Raw genomic sequence first — 24,844 nt, 5'->3', positions numbered from 1 at the left:
AATCTCATTTTTGTCTTAAATCTACTTATTTATCTTATCTCTTGTCCCCTGAGATTTCACTGTCGATCTTATTTGTACATTAATAATCTTTATTTTTATATAGCGCTAACATATTCCACAGCGCTTTACAGTTTGCACACATTATCACTGTCCCCGATGGGACTCACAATCCAAGTTTCCTATCAGTATGTCTTTGGAATGTGGGAGGAAACCCATGGAAACATGGGGAGAACATACAAACTCCTTGCAGATGTTGTCCTTGGTGGGATTCGAACCCAGGACTCCAGCGCTGAAAGGCTGCAGTGCTTATCTTTTTGGTTTATAATGTGCTATAAGTTTAGTGGACCAGCCATGAGAGCTGTGTAGTCAGCCCTCCCTCTCTAAATATGACATCCTTATGATTGCTAGTCTTGATCTTTTTATATTTCTGTCGTGTATTTCATGACGTGACTGATTTGTGCCCATGTGTGTTTCTTACAGGTGGCATCAGCAGTGGAGAAATGGAGAACTGCAATTCGAGAGGCCCAAACCTTCTCACGCATGCACGTGCTGCTTGGGATGTTAGATGCATGCATCAAATGGGATATGTCCTCTGCAAATGCCCGGTGTAAAGTTTGTCGCAAGAAAGGTATTGTAACAGACTTTGGCATAATTTAAATCGCTTTGGGTAACACTTTTATGCGTTAGATGTTTTTCCAGATTGAGAAGGCCTTGCTTAAGGATAACTTACTTTTTTTTTGGGGGGGGGGGGGGTGTCTGGATCTTGAGACCAGGGTATTGTGAAGCTTAAGGTACACTTGCTCGGCCTGTCATTTCTTTCCACTACTCTGTGCAGTCGCAACACTTTACTTTCTCCAACAGGCCCTTTATCAATGAAAGAAGCAGAGGTCAAGCATGTGTTCCTCAGCTCCAATTAAGATTGAGCCCTGCAGAGCTTATACATGGGGTCTTGGATTGTCTGCTTGTGAAAACCTGAGTGGTCAAGAAGTTATTCCCTAGCCTATGCATTTTAGGATAATTTTGAGTTTTTGCCTTTTTAATTAAATTTTGCCTTTCGCTCTGCCCAGGTGAGGATGACAAGCTGATCCTCTGCGATGAGTGTAATAAGGCATTCCATCTCTTCTGTCTGCGACCTGTGCTACTAAACTTACCTGATGGAGAATGGCTTTGCCCCGCTTGTCAACCAGCTACATTTAGACGCAGCGCTCGGGGCAGGTAATTTACCTACTGATGACCAAAGTTCTCACATTTCGTAGCAATTGCAATAAATCCCTTAAAGGTGTATTCTCAAGTGGTCTTGGGCAGCTCAGACCTATGCCGTCTCCTTAGTTTCCTTATGTCCTCATTTCTAGCAGGCTGGATTCTTGTCCTTGAGTGACAGGTCTGGTGAGTAGCTTATCTATGGTATTAGAACTGTAAAGCCCAGCACAAGATCTGCTGTAAGACATTCAGCTTTTACTGGTTTGTCCTGGAGTTTTCACTGCTACCACTGTATTTACACGTAGCTATTTGAGCAAGCACGAAACTCCAGACAGTGAGCTGTGACTAAGATATGCTGTGAAAGCTGCGATATGTTGACTTTGCAAGATTAATAACAGTGTATTTTCAGAAGAGAAGGGAGATGACGGGCTGACTGCTGCATAGAAATCTGTGGGCTTGAGAGGGCTAAACACTCTTCAGTGTCTCTAGACCGTGCTCAATATAAATGAGCTGTACACTAGAAAAGATAAAAGCTCTCAATGCAAGAAAATGATTGTAGTTGACTTGCTCTTTCTATCTGCTAACTTGCTGCTTTTCATGCGATCTGCAATTTAAGAACTTGAGAATGCCCCTCTGGGTAATAAAGCCTTCCAAGCAAGTGCAGGCTTTTAAATACGTGTAAGGGTTTGGTTTTTGTCTCCTCCCCCACATGGTGTGTGAATACTGTTTGGTACCATATCACTCTCACTAGTGCTTTACAGCACTGAAACAGAACATTTACAACATGTGAGGCCCTGTAGGAGCTTAGCACTACTGTACATTCATCAGTTGTGTAGTGGCTGTATTTGGTGGACTGTGACTCGTTTTCGGTTCCCTGACCCAATGTTGGGTCTCCTAACCTGAACCAACAGCCTCGTGGATAAACATAATGTTCCTCCACAGTGAGAACCACTTTGTGTGTGAACAAAGCATATCCCACGTCATTTTTAACCCTGAATACCGGGTTAGACAAGTCATTTGCTAATTGTATCTTCTGGGATGTGTTTTTGTGTTATATTTTTTTTTTTATTTTTTTTTAAATCCACAAAATAAAACTTATTTTTGGTAAAGGAACTATGCTGAAGATGCCACTGATGATGACGAGGATGAGGAGGAGGAAGAAGAGGACGACGATGAAGAGGAGGAGGATGATGAGGAAGCAGAGAGTGAAGATGAGCAAGAGGTGGTTGGACTACGGTGTAAGTGTATATTATGTTTTATGAACAGAAATGGCTTTTATATTTCCTCAGCAGTGAGTTATCACTGAGACTGCGTATTTGGTTTGCCTGAACTATGGAGCTTAATTCCAGTATTGACTGCCTGATACAAAACAGTCAAACCAGCAACGTATTGTTATAGGTATTTGTCAGTATTGACAAATTTAATGTCTGACACAATATATGCTCTTGCTATTTTCCGCTTGTGGTTTAATGGTGCTATTTTGATATACCATCCAAATATATATACTTTTTAATTTATTTATTTTTCCATGACCCAACATCAAGTTCCTCTGGTAAATATGCTCATAATAATAATTCTCAATGCTGGCACATTAGCCCATGTTACAGGGAAAATTCATCTTCCTGGCTCTTCTGCAGGGCTGTGGTACGGTAGCACCCGGCATCTGTTAGCGCTTCCCATACTATGTAGACCTTGCTTGGTCCGTGCTGTGTATAGAGCGCTCAGGAAGGCAGAGATGGTAATAAACAGTATCTGCCCTCTGTGGGTACCCACTCCTGCAGCTGCATACTCGGCAACTGTGTTTTCAAACATCATTGCAGAGAAATAGGCAGAGACTAGTTTCCCACTCCCCCACCCCCCGGGATTTTAAGTCTATGGGCGGCCCGAAAGAACTTAAAGCCCAGAGACAAATACTTGTATTTCGCATGGGAAACCTATATAGTATCCTTGACTTCATCGTCTTAAGGTGCTGTCACACTTAGCGTTGTACCAGCGATCCCGACCAGCGATATGACGCGGTCAGGATCGCTGGTACATCACTAAGTGGTCGCTAGTGAGCTGCCACACAGGCAGATCTCACTAGCGACATCGCTGGGGACCGGGGTCGCTACTTACCTGTCACACCAGGCGATCCTGCGTCCTCCCGCCCGGCTCCACGCGTCGCTCGTCGTCACAGCAGGAAGCTGACGACGAGAAACAGTCCAGCCTGTTCTCGCGCGATCAGCGATAAGCAGCGGGGGAGCGGGTTGTAGGTATCACACAGCGATATCGCTAGCAATATCGCTATAACGTCACAAGTTATAGCGATATTGCTAGCGATATCGCTTAGTGTGACAGGCCCTTTAGTTTGAAAGAATTGCTAAACAACAGTTTTAACATAACCAAATTAGGTTAAAAGGGGGGGGTGTATACATTGAGTGTCAATAGTATAAGATGAGTCGATGTGAAATACTAGCATAAGCGGTTCAGAGTATATAAATATAGACAGTAACTCCCTTGTCGATAAACTATATAAAGATATCATCCTAGAGAGGTCCTCACCATTGAATGCCTGGATCCAAGGTTCCCATACACCTTGGAAAGCATCGGATCTAATGGCTTCTATTTTTTCATAAAGCATTATCAAATTAACCTTTCTTTTCACCTGCGTTATTGAAAGCGTCTTAGTTTTCCAACTGCTAGCTATGTGGTTCCTGGTTGCCATAGTAATAAAATCAATAAGATGACAAGTCTTAATATTGGCATTGACTGGTCTGTCCCCCAGCAGTAATACTGACGGAGATAAAAATAATTTCCTATTTAGGGCTGTATTAATTAATTTGACCACATCCTTCCAGAGAGATTTCACTATCGGACAAGTCCACCATGTGTGGAGCATGTCCCCACTATCATTACACCCCCTAAAACAGTTGCCTGGGAGTTTGTGGTGGATGTTGTGTAGGAAGCTAGGTACATAGTGAATTCTATGGAACAATTTAAGGGATGTCTCAGTAAGCGAAATTTGATTGCTACCCTTCACAATGTTTTTGTAGCACCTGTACCACCTTTGTGGTGTGAGGAAGATTTGTAAATCTGCTTCCCACTTCTCCATAGACTTCCGTTTCAAGCATTCGCTAGGTTGGTTAAATGTGGAATAACGATGAGATATAAGGCCGTTACCCAATGGGTCGTATAGACATTTTAATTCGTTAAGTTGTGGGCTTTGTATTTGTAGAGTTTACTGTTAGATTTTGTAAAAAATGAAAGATTTGCTCCAGTCTGAAAGCTTCCGATCTTGGTACTTGATATTTTGTGATGAACTCTTGTTTTGACATTAGTTTAAAGTGACTAGATAGGCTTTGCAGTCTGGTTAATTTATTCTGTTGCCACCATGCGTGATTCCTGGAGGTAACTCCTGGTGGGAGCATGGGATTGTTAAACAGGTTTAGAAGTGGAGAGGGGTGGGATTGTAATGCAAATTGAAATCTATTTGCTCTCCAGACACACAGAGAATGAAAAGTGTATGGCGAATGCAGAGCTAGACCTTTCGGCAAAGGTCCTGTAGCCCAAATTAAGCTTTCCAAGGAGTATGGTGCTATATGGGAGTTTTCTATTTGTGGCTAGATGGGCGCGTGTTCTGCGTTTACCTCTGCCAGCTGGGCAATCTGGGCCGCCTTATAGTTAAGATTGAAGTTCGGCAGCGAAACTCCTCCCTGTCTTGTGTCTGAACAGTATTTGCTGGGAGATACGAGGTTTTTTTATTGTTCCAGATGAAAAATGTTGTGTGAGTTTATCGTTTTGAAGGTCACTAGAGATATTGGGATGGGTAGAGATCGGAATAAATATAGAAATTGAGGCAGAGACCATTTTTATCGAGTGCACTCTTCCCAAGAACGAGAGAGACGGAGAGGACCATTTTGATAGGGATTGTGTTAGTTTTTGAAGTTCGGGTGCTGCGTTTAACACATCCGTTACATAATGCATCTGTTACATAGCGTCAATGCCGCTAACGCACCCAGACTGCTAGAGACGAGTGCATCTCTAACGCATGTCATAATCGCCATGCGTTGGTGATATGCCGTCATTCTGTGACGGACCCTCGGATGCGGTCTGCAGGGTCCGAGGGTCCGTCACTGCTAGCGCAGATGAAGCATCTACGCTAGTGCGATCGTGGGAGGGAGTAGCGTCAACGCAGTCTGCCAACGCTATGCGTTGAACGGACTGCATTAATGCTATGTGAACATGGCCTTAGGCAGGAGTCACACATAGCGACGTACCAGCGATCCCGACAACGATTTCAACGTTCCAGGATCGCTGTTAAGTTGCTATGTGATCGCTGGTGAGCTGTCAAACAGATTCACCAGCGATTAGTAGGCTCCAAGAAAGATTTTACGGTAAGAACCAAAAATCCATCTTTATCGCCTTATTGGGGGACACAGATTACCATGGGATGTTCCAAAGCAGTCCCAAGGGTAGGAACAGCAAAAAAGGAACGAAAGAATCGGAAAAAGGCTTAGGTCGGCCGGTGAGCCACCGCCGCCTGCAGAACCTTCCTACCAACAACTGCATCAGACGAGGCCTGGGTATGAACCCTGTAAAACCTCGCAAAGGTGTGCAAGGATGACCAGGTTGCGGCCTTGCAAATTTGCATGGCCGAAGCCTGGTGACGAACAGCCCACGAGGCCGCCACAGCCCGGGTGGAGTGAGCTCTTACCCCCGGAGGAGGCCGTTTTTCCTGAAGTCGGTACGCTTCCAGAATGGTACAACGAATCCAACGAGCGATCGTGGATTTGGATGCCGGAAGTCCTTTCTGGCGACCTTCAGAGATGACCAGCAAGGAATCAGACTGACGAAAAGAAGAGGTCCTGGAGAGATAGACACGCAGGGCTCTAACTACGTCCAGTTTGTGGAGAGACTTCTCAAGCGGATGAGAGGGAGCCGGACAAAAGGATGGAAGAATGATATCCACATTGATATGGAAAGAGGAAACCACCTTTGGAAGAAAAGAAGGAACGGGCCTGAGGACGACCTTATCCTGATGGAGAATCAGGTAAGGGGAACGACAAGACAAGGCCGACAATTCAGAAACTCTTCTGATGGATGTAATGGCAATCAAAAAGGTGACCTTCCACGAGAGAAGGGACAAAGGAATGTCTTGGATAGGCTCGAACGGCGCCTTCTGGAGAGCGCTAAGGACGAGATTGAGATCCCACGGGTCTATCGGCGAATGATGAGGAGGAGCCACATGGGAGACCCCTTGGAGAAAGCTTCTCTACCACAGGTCAAGACCTAACTCTCTTTGGAAGAGGATAGAGAGAGCGGAAACCTGGCCCTTGAGCGTACTGAGGGACAGACCCGCTTCTAAACCAGACTGAAGAAACCCAAGGATAGATGGGATGGAGAAGGACATTGGGAAGACTTTATCATCGCACCAACGGAAAAAGCCTTCCAGTACCTGTGGTAAATGCGGGAAGAGGCTGGTTTCCTGGCTCTGATCATAGTTTGAATAACCTGACCGGACAGACCTGATTCCTTCAAGACTGCGGTCTCAACAGCCATGCCGTCAAACTCAGAGACTGAGAATTCTCGTGGTAAAGGGGGCCTTGCGAGAGAAGGTCTGGACGGACTGGAAACCTCCAGGGAACGTTCGCGAGCATGTTGACCAGTTCCGCGTACCAAGGACGTCTTGGCCATTCTGGAGCGACAAGAATCACTGGTACGCCTTCCGATTTTATCTTTTTGACCACTCGTGGGATCAAGGCCAGAGGCGGGAACAGGTAAGGAAATTGAAACTGGGACCACGGAATCACCAGAGCATCGCACGCGATGGCTAGAGGGTCCCTGGACCTGGCTACGAACTGCGGCACTTTGTGGTTCATCCGAGATGCCATGAGATCGACATCCGGGGTGCCCCAACGGTGGCATATCTGATCGAAGACTGCGGGATGCAGGGACCATTCGCCGGACGCCAGGCCCTGACGACTCAGTCGGCTGCCCAATTTTCCACCCCTGGAATATGAACGGCGGAGATTGCCGGAACGTAGCGTTCTGCCCAGCGGAATATCTTGGCCACTTCCGACACAACCTGCTTGCTGCGCGTGCCCCCCTGATGGTTTATGTACGCCACGGCCGTGGCGTTGTCCGACTGAATACGGACCGGCTTGCCGGAGAGGAGAGGCTGCCAGTGAAGAAGGGCCAGGAAGATTGCTCTGATCTCCAGAAGATTGATTGAGAGGAGTGTCTCTTGTGGGTTCCAGCGTCCTTGGGCCGCTTTCTGATGGAACACGGCTCCCCATCCCAGAAGACTGGCATCGGTGGTGATGACTTGCCACCGGGGAGGAAGGAAGGACCTCCCTTGGAGAACTGACGCCAGCAGTAACCACCAAGTGAGAGATTGTCTCACTCTGAGAGGGAGCCGAATAGGACGGTCCAAGGACATCGTGGTCTTGTCCCAGGCTGAAATCAGAGACAGCTGGAGGGGGCGAAGATGAAACTGCGCAAAGGGCACTGCTTCCATGGAAGCCACCATTTTGCCCAGAACCTTCATGCAGGACCGAATGGGAATGGGAGTTGGCCTCTTGAGAATTCTGATGCCCTTGGAAAGAGCCGCAATCTTTTCCCTCGGAAGAAACACTCGGGCTAACTCCGTGTCGAATTCCATGCCCAGAAAGGTCAGACGCTGAGTGGGGATCAGAATGGACTTCTCCCTGTTGACTAGCCAACCGAGGCGGCCGAGTGTGTCCAGAGTGATCTGAAGACTCTGGAGGCAGTCCTGACGAGATGAGCCTCTGATTAAAAGATCGTCCAGATAAGGAATGATGAGAATCCCTCTGGAGCGAAGGATGGCCATGACTGTCGCCATCACCTTCGTGAAAACACGGGGCGCTGAAGCTAGGCCGAAAGGAAGAGCCGTGAACTGATAGTGGTCTCCCTGAACCGCAAAACGAAGATACTTCTGATGTTGCACACAAACCGGAATGTGCAGATAGGCATCCCGAATGTCCACAGAGCAGAGGAATTCCCCGGGCTCCATGGAGGCAATCACCGACCGAAGAGACTCCATTTTGAAATGAAGAATCTTCACGTGGCGATTGAGCAACTTGAGGTCCAGAATTGGACGAAGGGAGCCGTCTTTCTTCGGGACTACGAAGAGATTCGAGTAAAACTCGGAAAACCGTTCGTTTGAGGGAACGGGAACAATCACCCCGGCGGAAAGAAGGGAGGCAATGGCCTGGAGAAACCCCGGAGTCTGGGACCGCTGTCGCGGAGGCCAAGACCGGAAAAAACGTCTGTTCGGGGGAGAAACAAATTCGATCTTGTAGCCGGATGCGACGATTTCTCTGACCCAAGCGTCGTCGACAACAGCCAAGCATCCACGAAAAAGGAAAGTCTGCCTCCCACCCTGGAAGAACTTTCAGGTGGGGGTGACCCATCACTTGGAAGAAAACCTGCCGGAACTGGCGCCTGAAGCCCTGGAATATTGTCCTCTAGATCTCCAGCGAGGAGCTGGTTTGTAGGATGGCTTTTTCTGATCTCGCTCTCTAGTGGCCGATGAGCGATCCTGCTGGCCAGATCTGTCCGTGGACGAGAAGGGACGAAAGGGCCTAAACGGGCGAAAACCCCTTCTATTAAGGAAACGTCGTGGGCGAGACTGGGGAAGAGAGGTGCTTTTACCACCAGTGGCATCGGAGATTAGCTGGTCCAGCTTGGCTCCAAAGAGTCTAGAACCGTGGAATGGCAGATTAGTAAGGGACTTTTTCGAAGTGGTATCCGCATTCCATGACTTTAGCCAAAGAACTCGGCGTATAGCTACTATGTTGCTATTTGCCCTGGCCACACACCCGGCTGCATCCAAGGAGGCGGCCAAAAGGTATTTACCCGCATGGTTAATCTGATCTGCAAGATCTGCCAATTCGTCCTGAGGAACTGTTGCCAATATGCCCCTGCGAAGGATTTTTGCCCAAGCGGATATGACTTTCGCTACCCAGGCTGATGCGAAAATAGGACAGAGAGAGGCGCCGGATGCCTCAAAATTGACTTAGCCAGAGATTCAATCTGCCTGTCCGTAGGGTCTTTAAGCGATGCCCCATCAGGTAAGGATAGCACCGTTTTGGAGGCTATCCGGGAAACCGGGGGATCCACCTCAGGAGCCTTGGCCCATTTTGTGAGCAGGTCTGCCTCAAAAGGGTAGAGCACGTCTAAGTACTTGCGGCCTGAGAAACGTTGCTCAGGGAGCTCCCAGTGTTTGGCCAAGGTAGTATCGAAATCATTGTGGTTGGGAAAGGTCCGAGACGGAGGTCTTGCTCGTTTAAGGAGTACAGAGCATTCCTGAGGGGGAGCCTTGTCCTGCTTAATTTTAAGGGTTTGAAAGATAGCCGAAATGAGAATATCGACCATGTCCCGCGTTTTAGAAACATTGTCTGCCTCTGAACTCGATTCCGATTTGAGAGTCGTCTCCATCGGAGGAAGGAGAATGCAATCTGACTTGCTCCGAGGGACCCTGCGAGCTAGAGGACGAGGTAGACAGAGCCCGCTTCCTAGAGCTCCTGCTTTGTCTGTCTCTTGGAAGGTCACGGTCAGGAGCGGACGACTCACCCTGAGAGGCGGTCGGCGCGCAGGTGGCAGTAGACAGCTGTGGAAGTCGTTCTAAGACCTGGACCAGCGACTGGGAAACCTTAGTCAAGTCAGAGACTGACTGAGACATTACAATGGCCCACTCTGGGGGAGGTTGAGCGTCCTCGGCCCGGGGCTCTGCGTGCTCCTGGGATGCAGACATAGCGGAAGGACTGCAGGATGGGCAAAAGGGGAACGGGCGACCCGAAGCCCACTTCTTTTTACAGCGCGCACAGGCGAAATGAGTAGCGGTGGGCCTGAAGCAGAGATCCCTTGAAGGATTGGGCATAAGTAAAAATGCGTTGAGAGACCGCAATAGGTCGTGAGAAAAAACTGCAGGAGGGAGCTAATTAGCGCCACAGTGTAGAGCCTACCCAGATTCAGATGAGCAGCCGAATGCTGAAGTGTCCCCCAAGTAGCGCAGGAAGAGATGAAGAACCAGGAAACACCTAAGGAAGGAGGGGCGGAGCTTTGCAGCCGTGCCGCGATTGGAGAAAGGCGGAGGAGGCTGGAGTAATAAAGTGAAAGGAGCCCTGTGATGGGGCAGAAAAGGGCGCGCAGGAAAGCGCGCTTAGAACAGAGGAGGGGCGCGCTGAGGCGCCCGAACGAAAGTGAAAGCGAAACTGACCCGGACGCCGCAGCCCCGCACTGCCCGAACCGATGAAGCCACTCCGGGGGGGGGGCGATATAAACGCCGGTGTGACACTGCGCTGAGAGCGACAACTCCCCCTATGCTCATTGATCTGTCCCCCTCTCACCGGAAGGGAGACGCGCGGCTGAGGTCGGCGCGCGGCATGCAGAGGAGAAGAGGCGGGAGATTCAAATCTGGAGGTCTAGTTCAGGATTTCTCTGCAGAGGTACGCTGGCTGGCAGGCAGCTGGTTATGATGTGGGGCCTGGAGGGATCGTAGGGCACTTACCTGACTACCCTGAAGAGGCTGTCACAGGGGCCCACGGTGAAAGCCACTGGAGAAGCTCCTCTATGCCCACATCTTGCAGAAGACTGCGTAGACCTCCTGCGACCGCCGTCTTCCTCTCAGCCCTGTCCAGAGAGAGGGGTGAGGAGGGTAATTGGCAAGGATTAGCCACCGGTCCACAGCCCCTAGCACCGGGAGGTGATAGAGCCAAGGTCCTGCCTGCGGAACTGAGAGGTGCGATGTGGATGACACCACACTGCTCGCTCAGCCGCCTGATATGGGAAATCAGGGTGAAGCTACACCCTGTTTCCTGACGGAAAACCTGAAAAATAAAGCAAAAAGATTAAAAGGTTCGACTGGAAACCTAAAAGAAAAAAGGGGATATTAATAAGAGCAGATCTGGGGAGATCCCGGTCCGCCTCCTACAGACACTAAGCACAAACTGAGGTGCTTGGTGCCTGTCGGTGGGTGTATACTGCCGGGGAGGAGCTAATTTTCTTGTTTTGCATAGTGTCAGCCTCCTAGCAGCAGCAGCATACACCCATGGTAATCTGTGTCCCCCAATAAGGCGATAAACACTTATTTGTCTGGTGAAATGATTTTGCTGCCTGCTTCATCATTGTTCTTTGCATCGTATTGTCCTGTATTGGGCTAGGCCTACATGGCGACTCTCTATATTTGTCTGATGCTGGGTAGTTTCAAAGTTGGTAGCAAGTGTGTGGTATTGGCGGCTGATCCGTGCAGAGTAAAGCATAAGGGGACTATAAAGATTTGTGAGGTTGGAAGATTTTCTGGATGAAGACTGCTCAGATTGACTGAGTGTTGTAGGTGATCAAAGGCTTGTGTGATCTGATGGTCTGAGGTGCTATAAATACTGCTGGTTATAGGCCTTAGTATATAGTCCTTTTTACTTATGTGATTAGTAACGTGGAGTTTAATGTGCAATATATACTGTAAAAGATTCACATGCATAGTATCAGCAACTCTGGTTTTCATGAGGAAATGTGTTCAGTCTTTCCTTTAAAATATCCCATCAAATGAAATGTTACTGGAGTGAATAAGCCAGCTTTCAGGTAGACATTGCACAAATAGTGCAGAGAATGTATCGCCACATCTTTTCTGTAGCCATAGGCTGTATGTGTTCCTGGATATGCTCTGGGTGACCATCTCCGATTTATACTTGTGCTCCTTTCTTGCTGATAAGGAGTTAAACCAAGCAACAAGCATTGCAATCCTGTGGGCTTTTGGAGAATGGTGAATTGTTGGCCTGCACACACGGAGCGCCTGCATGGCATGCTGTCGGCCGTCGTTTCATTTACAAGAGACACGTTTTTATGCAAGTGTGGGACATGAAGATGAAAGCGGAGGGATCGAACAGGATCAGCATTTCTGTGACAGCCGCCCCTGTGGAGAATGCAGTTACCGGGAGGCAGAGATGTTAAAGTTCACTGTTTAGACCCATGGTAGTAACACGACACGTGTTTGCCCCCTACTCTGTCAGTTAAGTTCTCAATGATTAACTTGGCAACTGTGACATCCCGCTGTGTGGCCCTCTTTTTGTTTTGCTGCCTACTCATCTCTCACCGGCAGCAGCTGTGTCACAGCCATTAATTCAGGAGGGGGTTAATGTGGGGAACGTGTGTGTGTGTGTGTGTGTGTGTGTATGTATGTATATGTATTTTTTTTTTTTTTTTTTTTTTTTTTTTCTTCCTTCTATTCCTCCCATTCCCAGTTGTCTACAAGGATCAATTGTAATTCTATGGAAACTTTCAGCTCCATCTACTGTAATGTGTCTTAGTGGTAATGTTCTTGCTACTTCATATGTCTCTAAAGTGACTTAGGTAGTCATATTCAATCTGTTTTACTTTTCTTTTTTTTTTTTTTTTTTTTAAGTGAGATCTCACAAAGCAGCAAAAGCAAAGTCTAAAAAACCTATTCCCCCAAAACGCCGTGGGCGTCCACCAAAAAATCAGTCCGCCAGAACGTCACGAGAGAACACTGCACAGGAGAATGGAGCGGATGTAGATGAGGTGGTACGTAAAGGCAATTTAATTCTCTGCTTAAGTTTTGTCGGATGGACCTTATGAACTTGGTAGGTGTGGAGGGTACAGCACCTCGTATCTGCTGTTATACTTACTGCTAACGGGAGGAAATGAGATATCATACACTGCTTTTTTGAATTTACTTAGGTTTCAAACACCTATTAAAAAAATATTTTTCAACTTCATGGCATAACCTTGAGTAATTTCTGTATTTGACCAGCATTTTAATCTGTGCCAGTCAATGTTACAGGGATGATTCTGCCAGTCCATGCAACCCTTGTTCTTATCAGCACAGATGTGCTAAGCTTTTAACTTTCTGCCAGATCCAAGCCTTGTTTTCTCCAGCCTGACGCCTGAGTAAAGACCTGTGGGCGGCTTGTCATAATGAAAGCATTGTGACAATAGTAACGACTAGTGATGAGCACAAGTGAGTGCTTGGATAAGGTGTTATCCCAGCATGCTCTGGTGCTAACCAAGTGACTTCGGCATGCTCGAATACTATGTTCAAGTCCCCGCACCTGCATGTCTCACGACTGTTCGACAGCCGCAACACAGACAAGCCCTACTTGTATGGCAACTGTCAAACAGCAGAGAGACATGCAGGTGCGGGGACGATTAACATATTTTTCGTGCTTGCTGCCACAGTCACTTGGTTAGCACCAACATGCTGTGATAATTCCTTATCCAAGCACTTTTGCTCATCACTAGTAACGACCCATACTAGATCAAGCTTCTACCTTTGCCTATTCATTACAGCTTTTAATGTATAGACTGTGGTGTATTGTGTGGTGCCAAGTGTGAATCTTATCCAGCTCCTATTCTTAAATGTACTACGTTTTGTTTTGTTTTTTTCTGTCAGATACGACAAAGCAAACCAACCTCCAGGCGCCAAAACCAGGAGCTTCAGAAGTGTGAGGAGATCTTGAGTAAGCTTATAAAGTATCGGTTCAGCTGGCCATTCAGGTGAGTGCATCTTTGTAGAGAATCAAAATCTAGAAGTGCAAGGATTGCAATAGACAAATTAAACTTCGTTTTAGATTAAACTAAATAAATTAGGATCCTTTTTAGTCTCCCATTATGTCTGGTTTACATTAGAATACTATTTGGTGCTACTAATTTTAAGATCCTTGACTCTAGTCTTATACTTGCCAGCCTCTGCTTCATATGTTCATGGTACTGCTGCCATCATCTTGTAACTGCAGCTTCACTGGCCCCAAACTACACGCATTTTTAATTAAACGATCTGTAATCTTATAGCAATGTTTTATGCTGGGATTGTTGTCATTAAATATGTGGTGCAAATTTTTAACCAGAGCCTTTTTCTTTCCTGCTTTATCCACCTGCGGGTCGTCAAAACCTGTATGCGTTTCCACCCTATGTAATTCTATTGTGATATAGAAAAGTAATTGTAGACTTAAACACATTGAAAAAAAGAATATATAAAAAAGACCTAAGAATGTGCAGTTAATGCAGTTCTCTTTGGTCCTGTAGACTTTTTTTTTTTTTTCTTTTAGCCACATCTTACATTAGTAATTTAGATTACATGCCTTTTTAATACTTCCTTCTAATTGTGTCATTCAGAGAGCCGGTGAATAGCGATGACGATGAGGCCTATCTGAAAGTAGTAGCCACACCGATGGACTTCCAGACCATGCAGAGCAAGTGTTCCTGTGGCAACTATCAGACCGTGCAGGAATTTGTTAATGATCTCAAAATGGTATTTGGAAATGCCGAGCTGTACTACAAGCCTGGAAGCCAGCAAATATCCTGCCTAGAAAAAACTGAGCAGTGTGTTAAAGACCTCCTCGGCAAACACCTTCCAGGACACGCTTACCAGAGGAGACATCGCAAGCACCAGGCTCCAGAGCCAGAAAGTAATGGCAGGGAGCGCAAGCGAAAGAAATAAGAGGGTGTAAATGTAGAGGAGAGGGAGTGTGGGCAGATTTCAGAGAGGGATAGGATCTGTATGTTGAAATAAAACTGGAAGTTTACCCCTATCTTAGAGACCAAACATGTTTTCTCAGTGTGGGAGATTCAGTTAGGATTCGGGTGTATGGTGTCATCCCCCTTTCCCCTCTTGGACGTGTGCTGCTCCCATGTGACCCTCAATCACTAATATTGAAGACCCTCACTGGCTTCTTGATTCTGAATTCTTTTGATAGTGTTACTGATTGAATCACTTAAGGTTAAGTCAGAACCGCCATCAGCTGCATCTTTGTTGGTGTTGGAGCTGTGCACACTTCTGTTAAAGGCACTTACTGGGGGGTGTCCAGCCAGAGAGCAACACGAGAACGGATCTTCAGAGCTGTGGGTTCTACAAATCATGACCTCTTATACTGCTGCATTACAGGCAATCAACTGCGGGACTGTGGACTGTTCATTGTGTTTTTAAGGATGTTTGCACTCCACACATCTATAATAGACTTCATGCCAACTATTTGTAAGTGTTCCCCATATCCCCATAGGGAGGTGTCTCTGAAGCTGGCTAATACCCTAATAGAACCACCAGCATTCCCAACTTTATCTCCCTCCCTGTATATAAATGTTACCAGCAAGGACTGATAGAGATTGGAAGATTCCTAAGTTCTCCTCCCTCACGGAAGTAATTTTTATTTTATTTTAATCTTTTCTGCCGACATAGGTATCCAACCAACGTTCAATGATAAAAATTAATTGCATTTTTTTTTTGTACTGACTTTCCCTTTTCTAGATATTCAATGTTCGCTTGTGATCTTGTATAAAGGGAGACTTTGTCTGGGTTTGGCACATGTACAGTACAGTTTATATGAAAACAAGTGTTTGCCTTTATTAATATTAAAACAGAAGGAACCACGTACTCCTGTTGTCTGGATCATAACTTTCATCGTTCGATTATAAAAGTTTTATTCTTTTCCTGTTAAGTTCATTACATTGAGTAGAGATGAATGAACTCAAACTTAAATGGTTGGTGTTCATACCGGACAGGTAAGTGTCCAGTGCTAAATGCTGAACACTGACTTCTCCCAAAAGTCATTGCAATGTTTGGAGTTCTAAGAGGAGAGAGAGTTGACCTTGATCTTTACATGAATTTATATGTGCAAGTCTGTGTTTCTGGGGGGTGGGAGAGGTGCACTGGAAAGTTTTTAAAGACCATTTACTAGGCTTTTGCTACCCCATGTGATGAACACTGTGTATGATATAGGAGATGCTGATTCCATGGATTTATCACTTACTGGACTGCTTGCTGCATTTACTCTGTCGCCTCATTGGGGGACACAGAACTGTTATGATTGAGTCACCGTAGGAGGCAAAAACAGAAATGCTAGCTAAGTCCAGAGAAGTTGGCGGCTATCGGATTGCAGACCCCTGAACCTATCAACAACAACTAGCAGTAGCCGTGGGGGGTTCCTACGATGCCCTAGACCCCTCGATCACAGCCGGAGAATTAAATAGGCCTAAAGAAAGAAAGGGGAAATCTAAACTGCCCCAGAGCAGACCCCAAAGCAATAGGCAGCCCCCAACATATAATGACGGTGAAGCAAGATGAAAATACTAACACAGACAGAAAGATAGACTGAGCAAAGAGGGGCCCAAGCTAACTAGATAGAAAAGGACAGGAAGGCTGCTGTCTGCAATCCGTGAAAAACCCTATGAAAATAAGAGCCAACAGACTGATAGTGAAAAAGACCCTGAAGACGCTAGGCTTCAAAAAAGCTATGTCAGTACTCAGGAATATACTGAAGACAGAGCTACAGGCAAAAGGAGATTCAGCTCACCCCAGAAGGGAATGGCAGAATACTGAAAAGCAAGGAAAACAAAAAAGCTAACAGGCAAAACAGGAAACTTAGCTTTAGGGGAGCAGGAATCAGACTGGTGTCCTAGAAGTCCACAGAAAAATCACCCGCAGGGCAGAAGGGCGTCGGCAGCCTTATATCCAGTCCGTGACTCCACTCAGCCAGTTATCCTCATTAGACTCAGGTGCCTGATAATCAGGCTCATTACCTTCCTTTACCAGAATAGGGAGTTCACCAGACCCCAGTGACGAAGGGGAAAATGAACTCACAACACAGAACCATGGGTGTTATGCTGCTGTCCACTAGGAGGCGACACTATGCATAATCTGAAAAAGATTAACTATGGCTCCTCCTCTGCAGCATACACCCCTGGACGGCGTCGGCCTTCTCTAGTTTTTGCTTAGTGTCGCAAGGAGGCACACCTAAAGAATTTTTCTTTTTTCCGTTTTTTTCTTCCGGATGACATATGAAGAAAAGTGGGTCTTCTAAGTGATACTCCCGGCATGGCTCCTTCCTCAGCCCCCTATTATGGGGTGCTGTTGTGAGTTCATTCTCTGGTTCACCAGTTGAGTTCTCCTTCCAGACTCCCTCTGGTGGTAACAGGAGGTAGTGAGGCTGATTTGATCGGTGGAGATCTGCCACCTGAGAATGAGGATGACGATTGGACCTCAGGAGTCTCAGTTTAGATTTAAGACAGCCGACGCCCTATTCAGTTGCTGGTGATTCCTTCTAGCTTGTCAGCTCTTGGTTTTCAGCTCTCTTCCAGTCATCTAAAGCTAAGTTTTTCTGCTAATGTTCACACTTGATTTTGTTGGTCTATTCAGTTTTTTGGTGTGGTCAGCCAGCCCCGGCTGGGGGCTGTGCTGAATTTCCACTCTTATTTATCAGGATTTTGCCAAATTGCTTTTTGTCCCTTACTAGTTTGGTCTCTTTTTGCTTTGTCTCAGAATATTTCAGAGTGCTGATATAGTGCGAGAAGTCTAGTTACTTCAGGGTTAAATTTGCTATCAGAAGTGTTGGACATTATTTTTGTAGGGTTTTTTGCAGGTTGTAGACAGTCTTTCCTTTCTAGTTAGTTTGGGCCCCATCGTTTGCTCAGCCTATTTTCCTGCCTGTGTTTGTGCCTTCATCTTGTTTCACCGTCAGTACATGTGTGGGGGCTATATTCCTTTGGGGTCTTCTCTGGGCCAGTTAGTTTTCCCCTTTTCATGCTTCAGGCTTATTTAGTCCTCCGGCTGTGACGAAGCGTCTAGGAACATCGTAGGTACGCTCCACGGCTGCTGCTAGTTGTGTGGTAGGATCAGGGATCTGCATAGTTACCAACCTCTCTGGTTTTCTGTGACTTAGATTTTTTTTCTTTTCTCTCCTCGGTGACCCATTCATAACAGAATCACCAGCCATACCGCAGATTCTAGGGTACTCAAAAGCAGGAAAAAGTTGTTAAAAAAAAGTGTCAGAATTATTTTTTTTTATTTTTAATATTTCTTTCTCTGGGGCTGTAGGAGGATTTTTTTCTTTCTCCTAATGGAGATTAAGCAATTGTCTGATCGTGTGGAGCAGCTAGCTGTGGAATTGCAGGGAATTTCCACCTACCTCATTCAGTCACATGCTGCTGAACCTAAGATCCCTACTCCTGATGTGTTTTCTGGGGATCGGTCTAAATTGATGAATTTTAAGAATAATTGTAAATTATTTCTGGCCTTGAAGCCTAACTCATCGGGGAGCTCTGTGCAGCAGGTTAAAATTGTCATCTCCTTGCTGAGCGGCGATCCCCAGGATTAGGCTTTTTCTCTGACACCTGAAAATCATATTCTGACTAATGTGGATGCATTTTTTTCAAGCCTTGGGGTTGTATGATGAACCTAATGCTGTTGATCAAGTGGAGTTAGAACCCTGTTGGCATTAAACCAGGGTCAGGATTCTGCAGGGTTATACTGTCAAATTCCGAAAGTGGGCGGTCCTTACTACATGGAATGATAGTGCATTGGCAGCTCTCTTTCGGAAGGGTTTATCAGAGACCGTAAAAGATGTTATGGTGGGATTTCCTGTTCCCTCTGGTCTGGATGATTCTATGTCATTAGCCATTCAAGTTTACGTGAGCGTAAAACTACACGGAAGGCACTGCCACCTTTTGAACAAACGTCTGAACCTATGCAATGTGATGGGGATTTGTCTAGGGAGCAACGTCAGGAGTTTAGAAGGCGTAATAAGCTGTGTTTTTTTTTTTTTTTTTTCTGTGGAGACGCCTCTCATATTTCTGTCTGCCCAAAACGAGAGAAACGTTTTGCACACACATTTGCTGTGGGCAGTATACAACCTAAGTTTCTTTTGGCAATTACTCTGATCTGCTCCTTATCCACGTTTTCCACGAAGGCTTTTGTGGATTCAGGAGCAGCGTTGAATCTGATGGATTTGGACTTTGCTAAACGTTGTGGTTTTTCCGTGACGCCTCTGCGGACGCCTGTTCCTTTGAGGGGTATTGATGCTACTCCTTTGGCGGAGAATAAACATCAGTTTTCGACCCAGGTGACAATGCGAGTTGCCCCAGACCACCAAAAAAATTGTAAATTTTTGGTGCTGCATAATTTGCATGATACTATTGTTCTGGGTTTTCCTTGGTTGCAAACTCATAATCCAGTTTTGGATTGGAAATCTGTGGTGAGTTGGGGTTGTCAGTTTGTTCTTACGGACGCTCCTGTTTTCTCCACCTCTCCTCAGTCTCATGATATTCCTGATTATCTAGCCGATTTTTCTGATGTATTTAGTGAGAGCAAGTCTGCGTCTTTGCCTCCTCATAGGAGTTATGACTGTGCAATTGAGTTGATGCCTGGGTGTAAATTTCCCAAGGGTCGGCTTTTCAACTTAGCATCATGTTCGGGTACTGATATGTGATCCTATATTAAGGAGTCATCGGAGAAGGGTCATATTAGACCATCCTCGTCACCTTTAGGTGCTGGAGGTGTTTTTTGTGGCCAAGAAAGATGGTTCATTAAGACCGGGTATTGATTATCGTTCCCTTAACAAGATGACGGTTAAATATCAGTACCCGTTACCTCTGATGTCTGATTTATTCTCCAGAGTTAAGAGTGCCTGCTGGTTTACTAAGCTTGACCTCGGAGGCGTATAATCTTCGCATCAAGCACGGGGATGAATGGAAGATGGCGTTTAATACTCCGGAGGGACATTTTGAGTACCTGGTGATGCCTTTTGGGCTCACTAATGCCCCTTCTGTCTTCCAGTCCTTTATGAATGATATTTTCCGTGACTTTGTGGATAAGTTTTTGATCATCTATTTGGATGATATTTTGATCTTTTCTAGTGATTGGGATTCTCATGTGGAACACGTCTGGACTGTGTTCCGGATTTTGAGGGAGAATTCCCTGTTTGTTAAGGGATCGAAATGCCTCTTTGGTGTACAGAGGATTTCATTTTTGGGATTTATCTTATCTCTATCGACTATTGAAATGGACCCGGCCAAGGTACAGGCCACTTATGATTGGGTTCAGCCTACTTCTTTGAAGGCCCTCCAGAAGTTTTTGGGTTTTGCTAATTTCTATTGTAAATTTATAGGTAATTTTTCTGGTATTGTCAAACCACTGACTGATCTGACCAGGAAGGGCGCTGATGTGCTGAATTGGTCTCCTGAGGCTATCTCAGCATTTCAGGAGCTTAAGCAGAGATTTACTTCAGCTCCAGTTTTACTGCAACCTGATGTCTCACTTCCATTTCAAGTGGAGGTAGATGCTTCTGAGATTGGTGCAGGAGCTGTTTTGTCCTAAAAAGACCCTGTGACTTCTAAGATGAATCCCTGTGCCTTCTTTTCTCGAAAGTTCTCCCCATCTGAACGCAACTATGACGTGGGGAATCGGGAATTGTCCATGAAGTGGGCATTTGAGGAGTGGAGACATTGGTTGGAGGGAGCTAGACATCAAGTTGTGGTCCTCACCGATCACAAGAAATTGCTCTATCTGGAGTCAGCTAAACGCTTGAATCCTAGACAGGCTAGATGGGCCTTGTTTTTCACGCGTTTTAATTTTGTGGTCTCTTTTCTTCCGGGCACTAAGAATGTTAAGGCAGACGCCCTTTCTAGGAGTTTCTTTGCCGATTCTTAGTGTGACCGAGCCTACTACCATCCTAGGTGAGGGGGTAGTTCTTTCTGCCATTTCGCCCGATTTGAGACGCGCCCTGGAGGAATTTCAGGAGGATAAACCTGAGCGTTGCCCTATGGGAAAATTGTATGTTCCTGACCAGTGGAGAAAGAGAGTGATGTCTGAAATTCATTGCTCTGCGTTGGCTGGTCATCCAGGTATTTTTGGTATCAGAGATTTGGTGAGTTGGTCCTTTTGGTGGCCTGCCTTATCTCGTGACGTCAGGAATTTTGTACAGTCCTGTGGAACTTGTTCTCGGTCTAAACCCTGTTCTCGTTCTAGTGGGTTGCTGATGCCCTTGCCGGTGCCCAAGAGGCCATGGACCCATATCTCAATGGATTTTATTTCTGATCTTCCTGTCTCTCAGAGAATGACTGTTATCTGGGTGATTTGTGATAGATTTTTGAAGATGATCCATCTTGTACCACTTCCAAAGTTGCCATCTTCCGCTGAGTTGGTGCCCTTGTTTTTACAACAGGTGGTTCGGTTACATGGGATTCCTGACAACATTGTGTCCGACAGATGAGTCCAGTTTGTTTCCAGATTCTGGAAAGCCTTTTGTTCCAATCTGGGAATTGAGTTATCCTTCTCCGCGTTTCATCCCCAGACCAATGGACAGACTGAGAGAACAAACCAGACCTTGGAGTCTTATTTCAGATGTTTTATCAGCTGATCAGGATGATTGGATCTCATTTTTGCCCTTGGCCGAATTTGCGCTGAACAATAGAGCTAGTTCTGCCACTTTGTCACCCTTTTTCTGTAATTTTGGGTTTCATCCTCGATTCTCTTCAGGGCAAGTGGAATCTTAGTCCTGCCCAGGTGTGGACACTGTGGTTAAGAGAATGCAGCAGATATGGAACCAAGTGGTGGATAAGTTGTCACTCTCTCAGGAAAAGGCCCAGTGATTTTCCAACCGGCATAGGACCATTGGTCCCCGGTTTAAAGTGGGTGATATGGTTTGGTTGTCGTCTAAGAATATTCCTATGAAGGTTGCATCTCCTAAATTTAAGCCAAGATTTCTTGGTCCTTATTCGTTTCGATTGGCTCTTCCAGTTGCGTTCAAGATCCATAACGTATTTCACAAATCTCTGTTGAAGAGGTTTGTTGAGCCAGTGGTTTCTATGGCAGCACCTCCTGACCCTGTGTTTGTTGAAGGCAATGTGGAATATGAGGTAGAGAAAATATTGGATTCTCGTTTGGTTAGACGGAGACTCCAGTATTGCGTCAAATGGAAGGGTTATGGTCAGGAGGATAATTCTTGGGTCTCTGCCTCCGATATTTGTGCTTTTCACCGGGCCCATCCTGATCGGCCTGGTGGCGTGGATGAGGGTTCGGTGACCCCTCCTCAAGGGGGGGGGGTTCTGTTGTGAGTTCATTCTCTGGTTCACCAGTTGTGAGTTCTCCTTCCAGATTCCCTCTGGTGGTAACAGGAGGTAGTGAGGCTGATTTGATCGGTGGAGATCTGCCACCTGACAATGAGGATGACGATTGGACCTCAGGAGTCTGATTGGATTTAAGACAGCTGATGCCCTATTCAGTTGCTGGTGATTCCTTCTAGCTTGTCAGCTCTTGGTTTTCAGCTCTGTTCCAGTCATCTAAAGCTAAGTTTTTCTGCTAATGTTCACACGTGATTTTGTTGGTCTGCTCAGTTTTTTGGTGTGGTCAGCCAGCCCTGGCTGGGGGCTCTGCTGAATTTCCACTCATCAGTATTTTGCTAATTTGCTTTTTGTCCCTTACTAGTTTGGTCTTTTTGCTCTGTCTCAGAATATTTCAGAGTGCTGATATAGTGGGAGAAGTCTAGTGACTTCAGGGTTAATTTTGCTATTAGAAGTGTTGGACATTATTTTTGTAGGGTTTTTTGCAGGTTACAGACAGTGTCTTTCCTCTCTAGTTAGTTTGGGCCCCATCGTTTGCTCAGCCTATTTTCCTGCCTGTGTTTGTGCCTTCATCTTGTTTCAACGTCAATACATGTGTGGGGGCTATCTATTCCTTTGCGGTCTTCTCTGGGGCAGTTAGTTTTCCCCTTTTCATGCTTCAGGCTTATTTAGTCCTCCGGCTGTGACGAAACGTCTAGGAACATCGTAGGTACGCTCCACGGCTGCTGCTAGTTGTGTGGTAGGATCAGGGATCTGCAATCTGCATAGTTACCAACCTCGTCTGGTTTTCTGTGACTTAGCTTGTTTTGCTTTGTTCTCCTCGGTGACCCATTCATTACAGGGTGCCCTGTTGAAGTTGAGATGGCGGTTGCCCATGTCGCTCCTTCCCCAGTCCTGCGGGTGCTGGTTCGAAGTTGAGACCCCCCTCCTTCCCCAATTTCTTTTGGTCTTGGGTTGAGGTGAGGAAGAAGCCCCCTGATGGTGACAGCAGCACCCTCCCTAATGCCCCTCTGGGGGTTTTAGGTTGTAACGCCGCAGGTAGGGTCTGTTCCATGGCAACCTGCACAGCATCCAGGGACCCCAGCCAGCTGCGGGCTCCTGTTGTGGCCCAACCGCTAGCCTGCCTTTCGATCCGGGGGGTCCGGTCAAAATCCGACCCCAACCCCCCGGACTACCGCGCCGGCCTGGAGCCCTTCCTAGGCATAGAGGTCTAATTTAGGCCGCGGCTTCGGCCTAGCTGAGGTCGCCACCTCCTCTCTGCCCCCCGGATGACGAATATGACACTCCACAGTGTCATAGAAGGGGCGGATCGAGGCAGAAACGGCGCTCTTTTCAGCTCTCCGCCCCCTTCTTCCTCCTTATCTCCTCGGCGGCCATTTTCGCTGCAGCAGACGCCGTCTGATACAGCAGCAGCAACGCCAGCAGTCTCCGGGGGGGCACAGGACTGTGAATTGTCGGCGCTGGACCTAGGGGCACACTGGGTGGGTTAAGATCACAGCTGGGTTCTCTTTACTTGGCTGTGAATCCTTATTACCTAGAAGGCTTTCCTATAGTTTCCCCTGCATAGCCACCCCTGTGCGGTCCTCTGCTAGCCAGCCTCTGTGCACTATGCTGGGCTCAAGGAAAAGAACCAGGCAGGACTGTTTTTATGCTTTCTGCACAGCCTGCAAAGCCACTCTCCCCAGTGGCAGCACATACCCGCACTGCAAGGATTGTATCCAAAATACTGGGTCAGAGCCCCAGGAAGCCCCTATCATTGCTTCAGCTGCCGCTACCACGCTGGAATGGGCTACCCAGATGTTGCAGTCTATGACACAGTCCATAGATAACCTGACCTCCACATTACTCCAGGCTCTGCAGGGTCGTGTCTCGGCTATGAGCGTTACCTAGCAAAGGGACAGCTCCACTCAGGGACAGGCTGGTTCTGGCTCTCCCAGATGTAAGCGGACCCACACGTTGCGTTCCTCTGCGTCCTCCCATAGCACACAGTCATCCATCTCCAGGGAGAGACACCGTAGTTCCAGGTCGCCTAGACCATCCCCTACCAGAGACAGACAACGCAGATCTCCGCAAGAAGACCTCCGCCCCAGCTCACCCACCAGGGAACACCTGAGCGATACGCAGGATTCGGAAGGCATCTGTGACTCCGACTCAGACAATGAGACAGAGAGGTCTCTTGTCCCCCTAGCAACACAGCGCTAGTTGAGGACATAATCTCTTCCATCCATCGGTTGCTGGACATTTCCAATCCAACCCCAGAAGTCACAGAACACAAGATTTGCTTTGAAGGTGTTCTGAAACCACCTAAGGTTTTCACTAACCACCCGGAATTTCAGACGATCCTTACTAAGCAGTTTTCGCAGCCTGAGAAGAAATTCACCAATCGCAAATATTTGGAGGCTTGGTACCCCTTCCCACAAAAGGACACCAAGCAGTGGACAGATCCACCCAAAGTGGACCCCCCAGTCTCTAGACTAGCAGCACAGACCCTCCTCTCACTGCCAGATAGCTCAACCCTCAGGGACGCAGCAGACCGGCAGGTAGAACGCATGGCTCGTTCAGTTCGAAGCGGCAGGGGCCTCCCTGGCCCCTGCGTTCGCTTCAGTTTGGGTGGCCAAGGCCATTCTGGCTTGGGCCAAAACATTGCAAGATGGCCTCCAAACTTCAAATCCTGAGCTGTCGGACCAAGCAGTTCAAATAGCAGTAGTAGCAGATTACTTGCTTCATGCAGCCCTTGACTCCGCAAGAGGTGTAGCTGGGACAGCAGCAAACGCAATCACAATTCGGCGTATCCTCT

At 46.9% G+C, this 24,844-nt stretch overlaps 1 protein-coding gene across 1 annotated transcript in view; it reads left to right on the top strand.

Moving 5' to 3' along the window:
* Positions 1-15,586, top strand: part of BAZ1B (bromodomain adjacent to zinc finger domain 1B) — a 116,002-nt gene extending 100,416 nt beyond the window's left edge. Inside the window, exons 14-19 of the mRNA XM_073565748.1 lie at positions 481-628; positions 1,068-1,215; positions 2,311-2,438; positions 12,602-12,741; positions 13,610-13,713; positions 14,332-15,586. Coding sequence (XP_073421849.1) covers positions 481-628; positions 1,068-1,215; positions 2,311-2,438; positions 12,602-12,741; positions 13,610-13,713; positions 14,332-14,656 — 993 coding nt within the window. The 3' untranslated portion in view covers positions 14,657-15,586. The remainder of the gene's footprint in view (positions 1-480; positions 629-1,067; positions 1,216-2,310; positions 2,439-12,601; positions 12,742-13,609; positions 13,714-14,331) is intronic.
* Positions 15,587-24,844: the final 9,258 nt, after the last annotated feature.

Source organism: Dendrobates tinctorius, unplaced genomic scaffold, assembly GCF_039654945.1.
Source record: "Dendrobates tinctorius isolate UK_male_01 unplaced genomic scaffold, ASM3965494v1 ptg000016l, whole genome shotgun sequence".
NCBI lineage: Eukaryota > Metazoa > Chordata > Amphibia > Anura > Dendrobatidae > Dendrobates > Dendrobates tinctorius.
The sequence above is the reverse complement of the archived record's forward strand: the minus strand, read 5'-3'. Positions and strand labels throughout refer to the sequence as shown.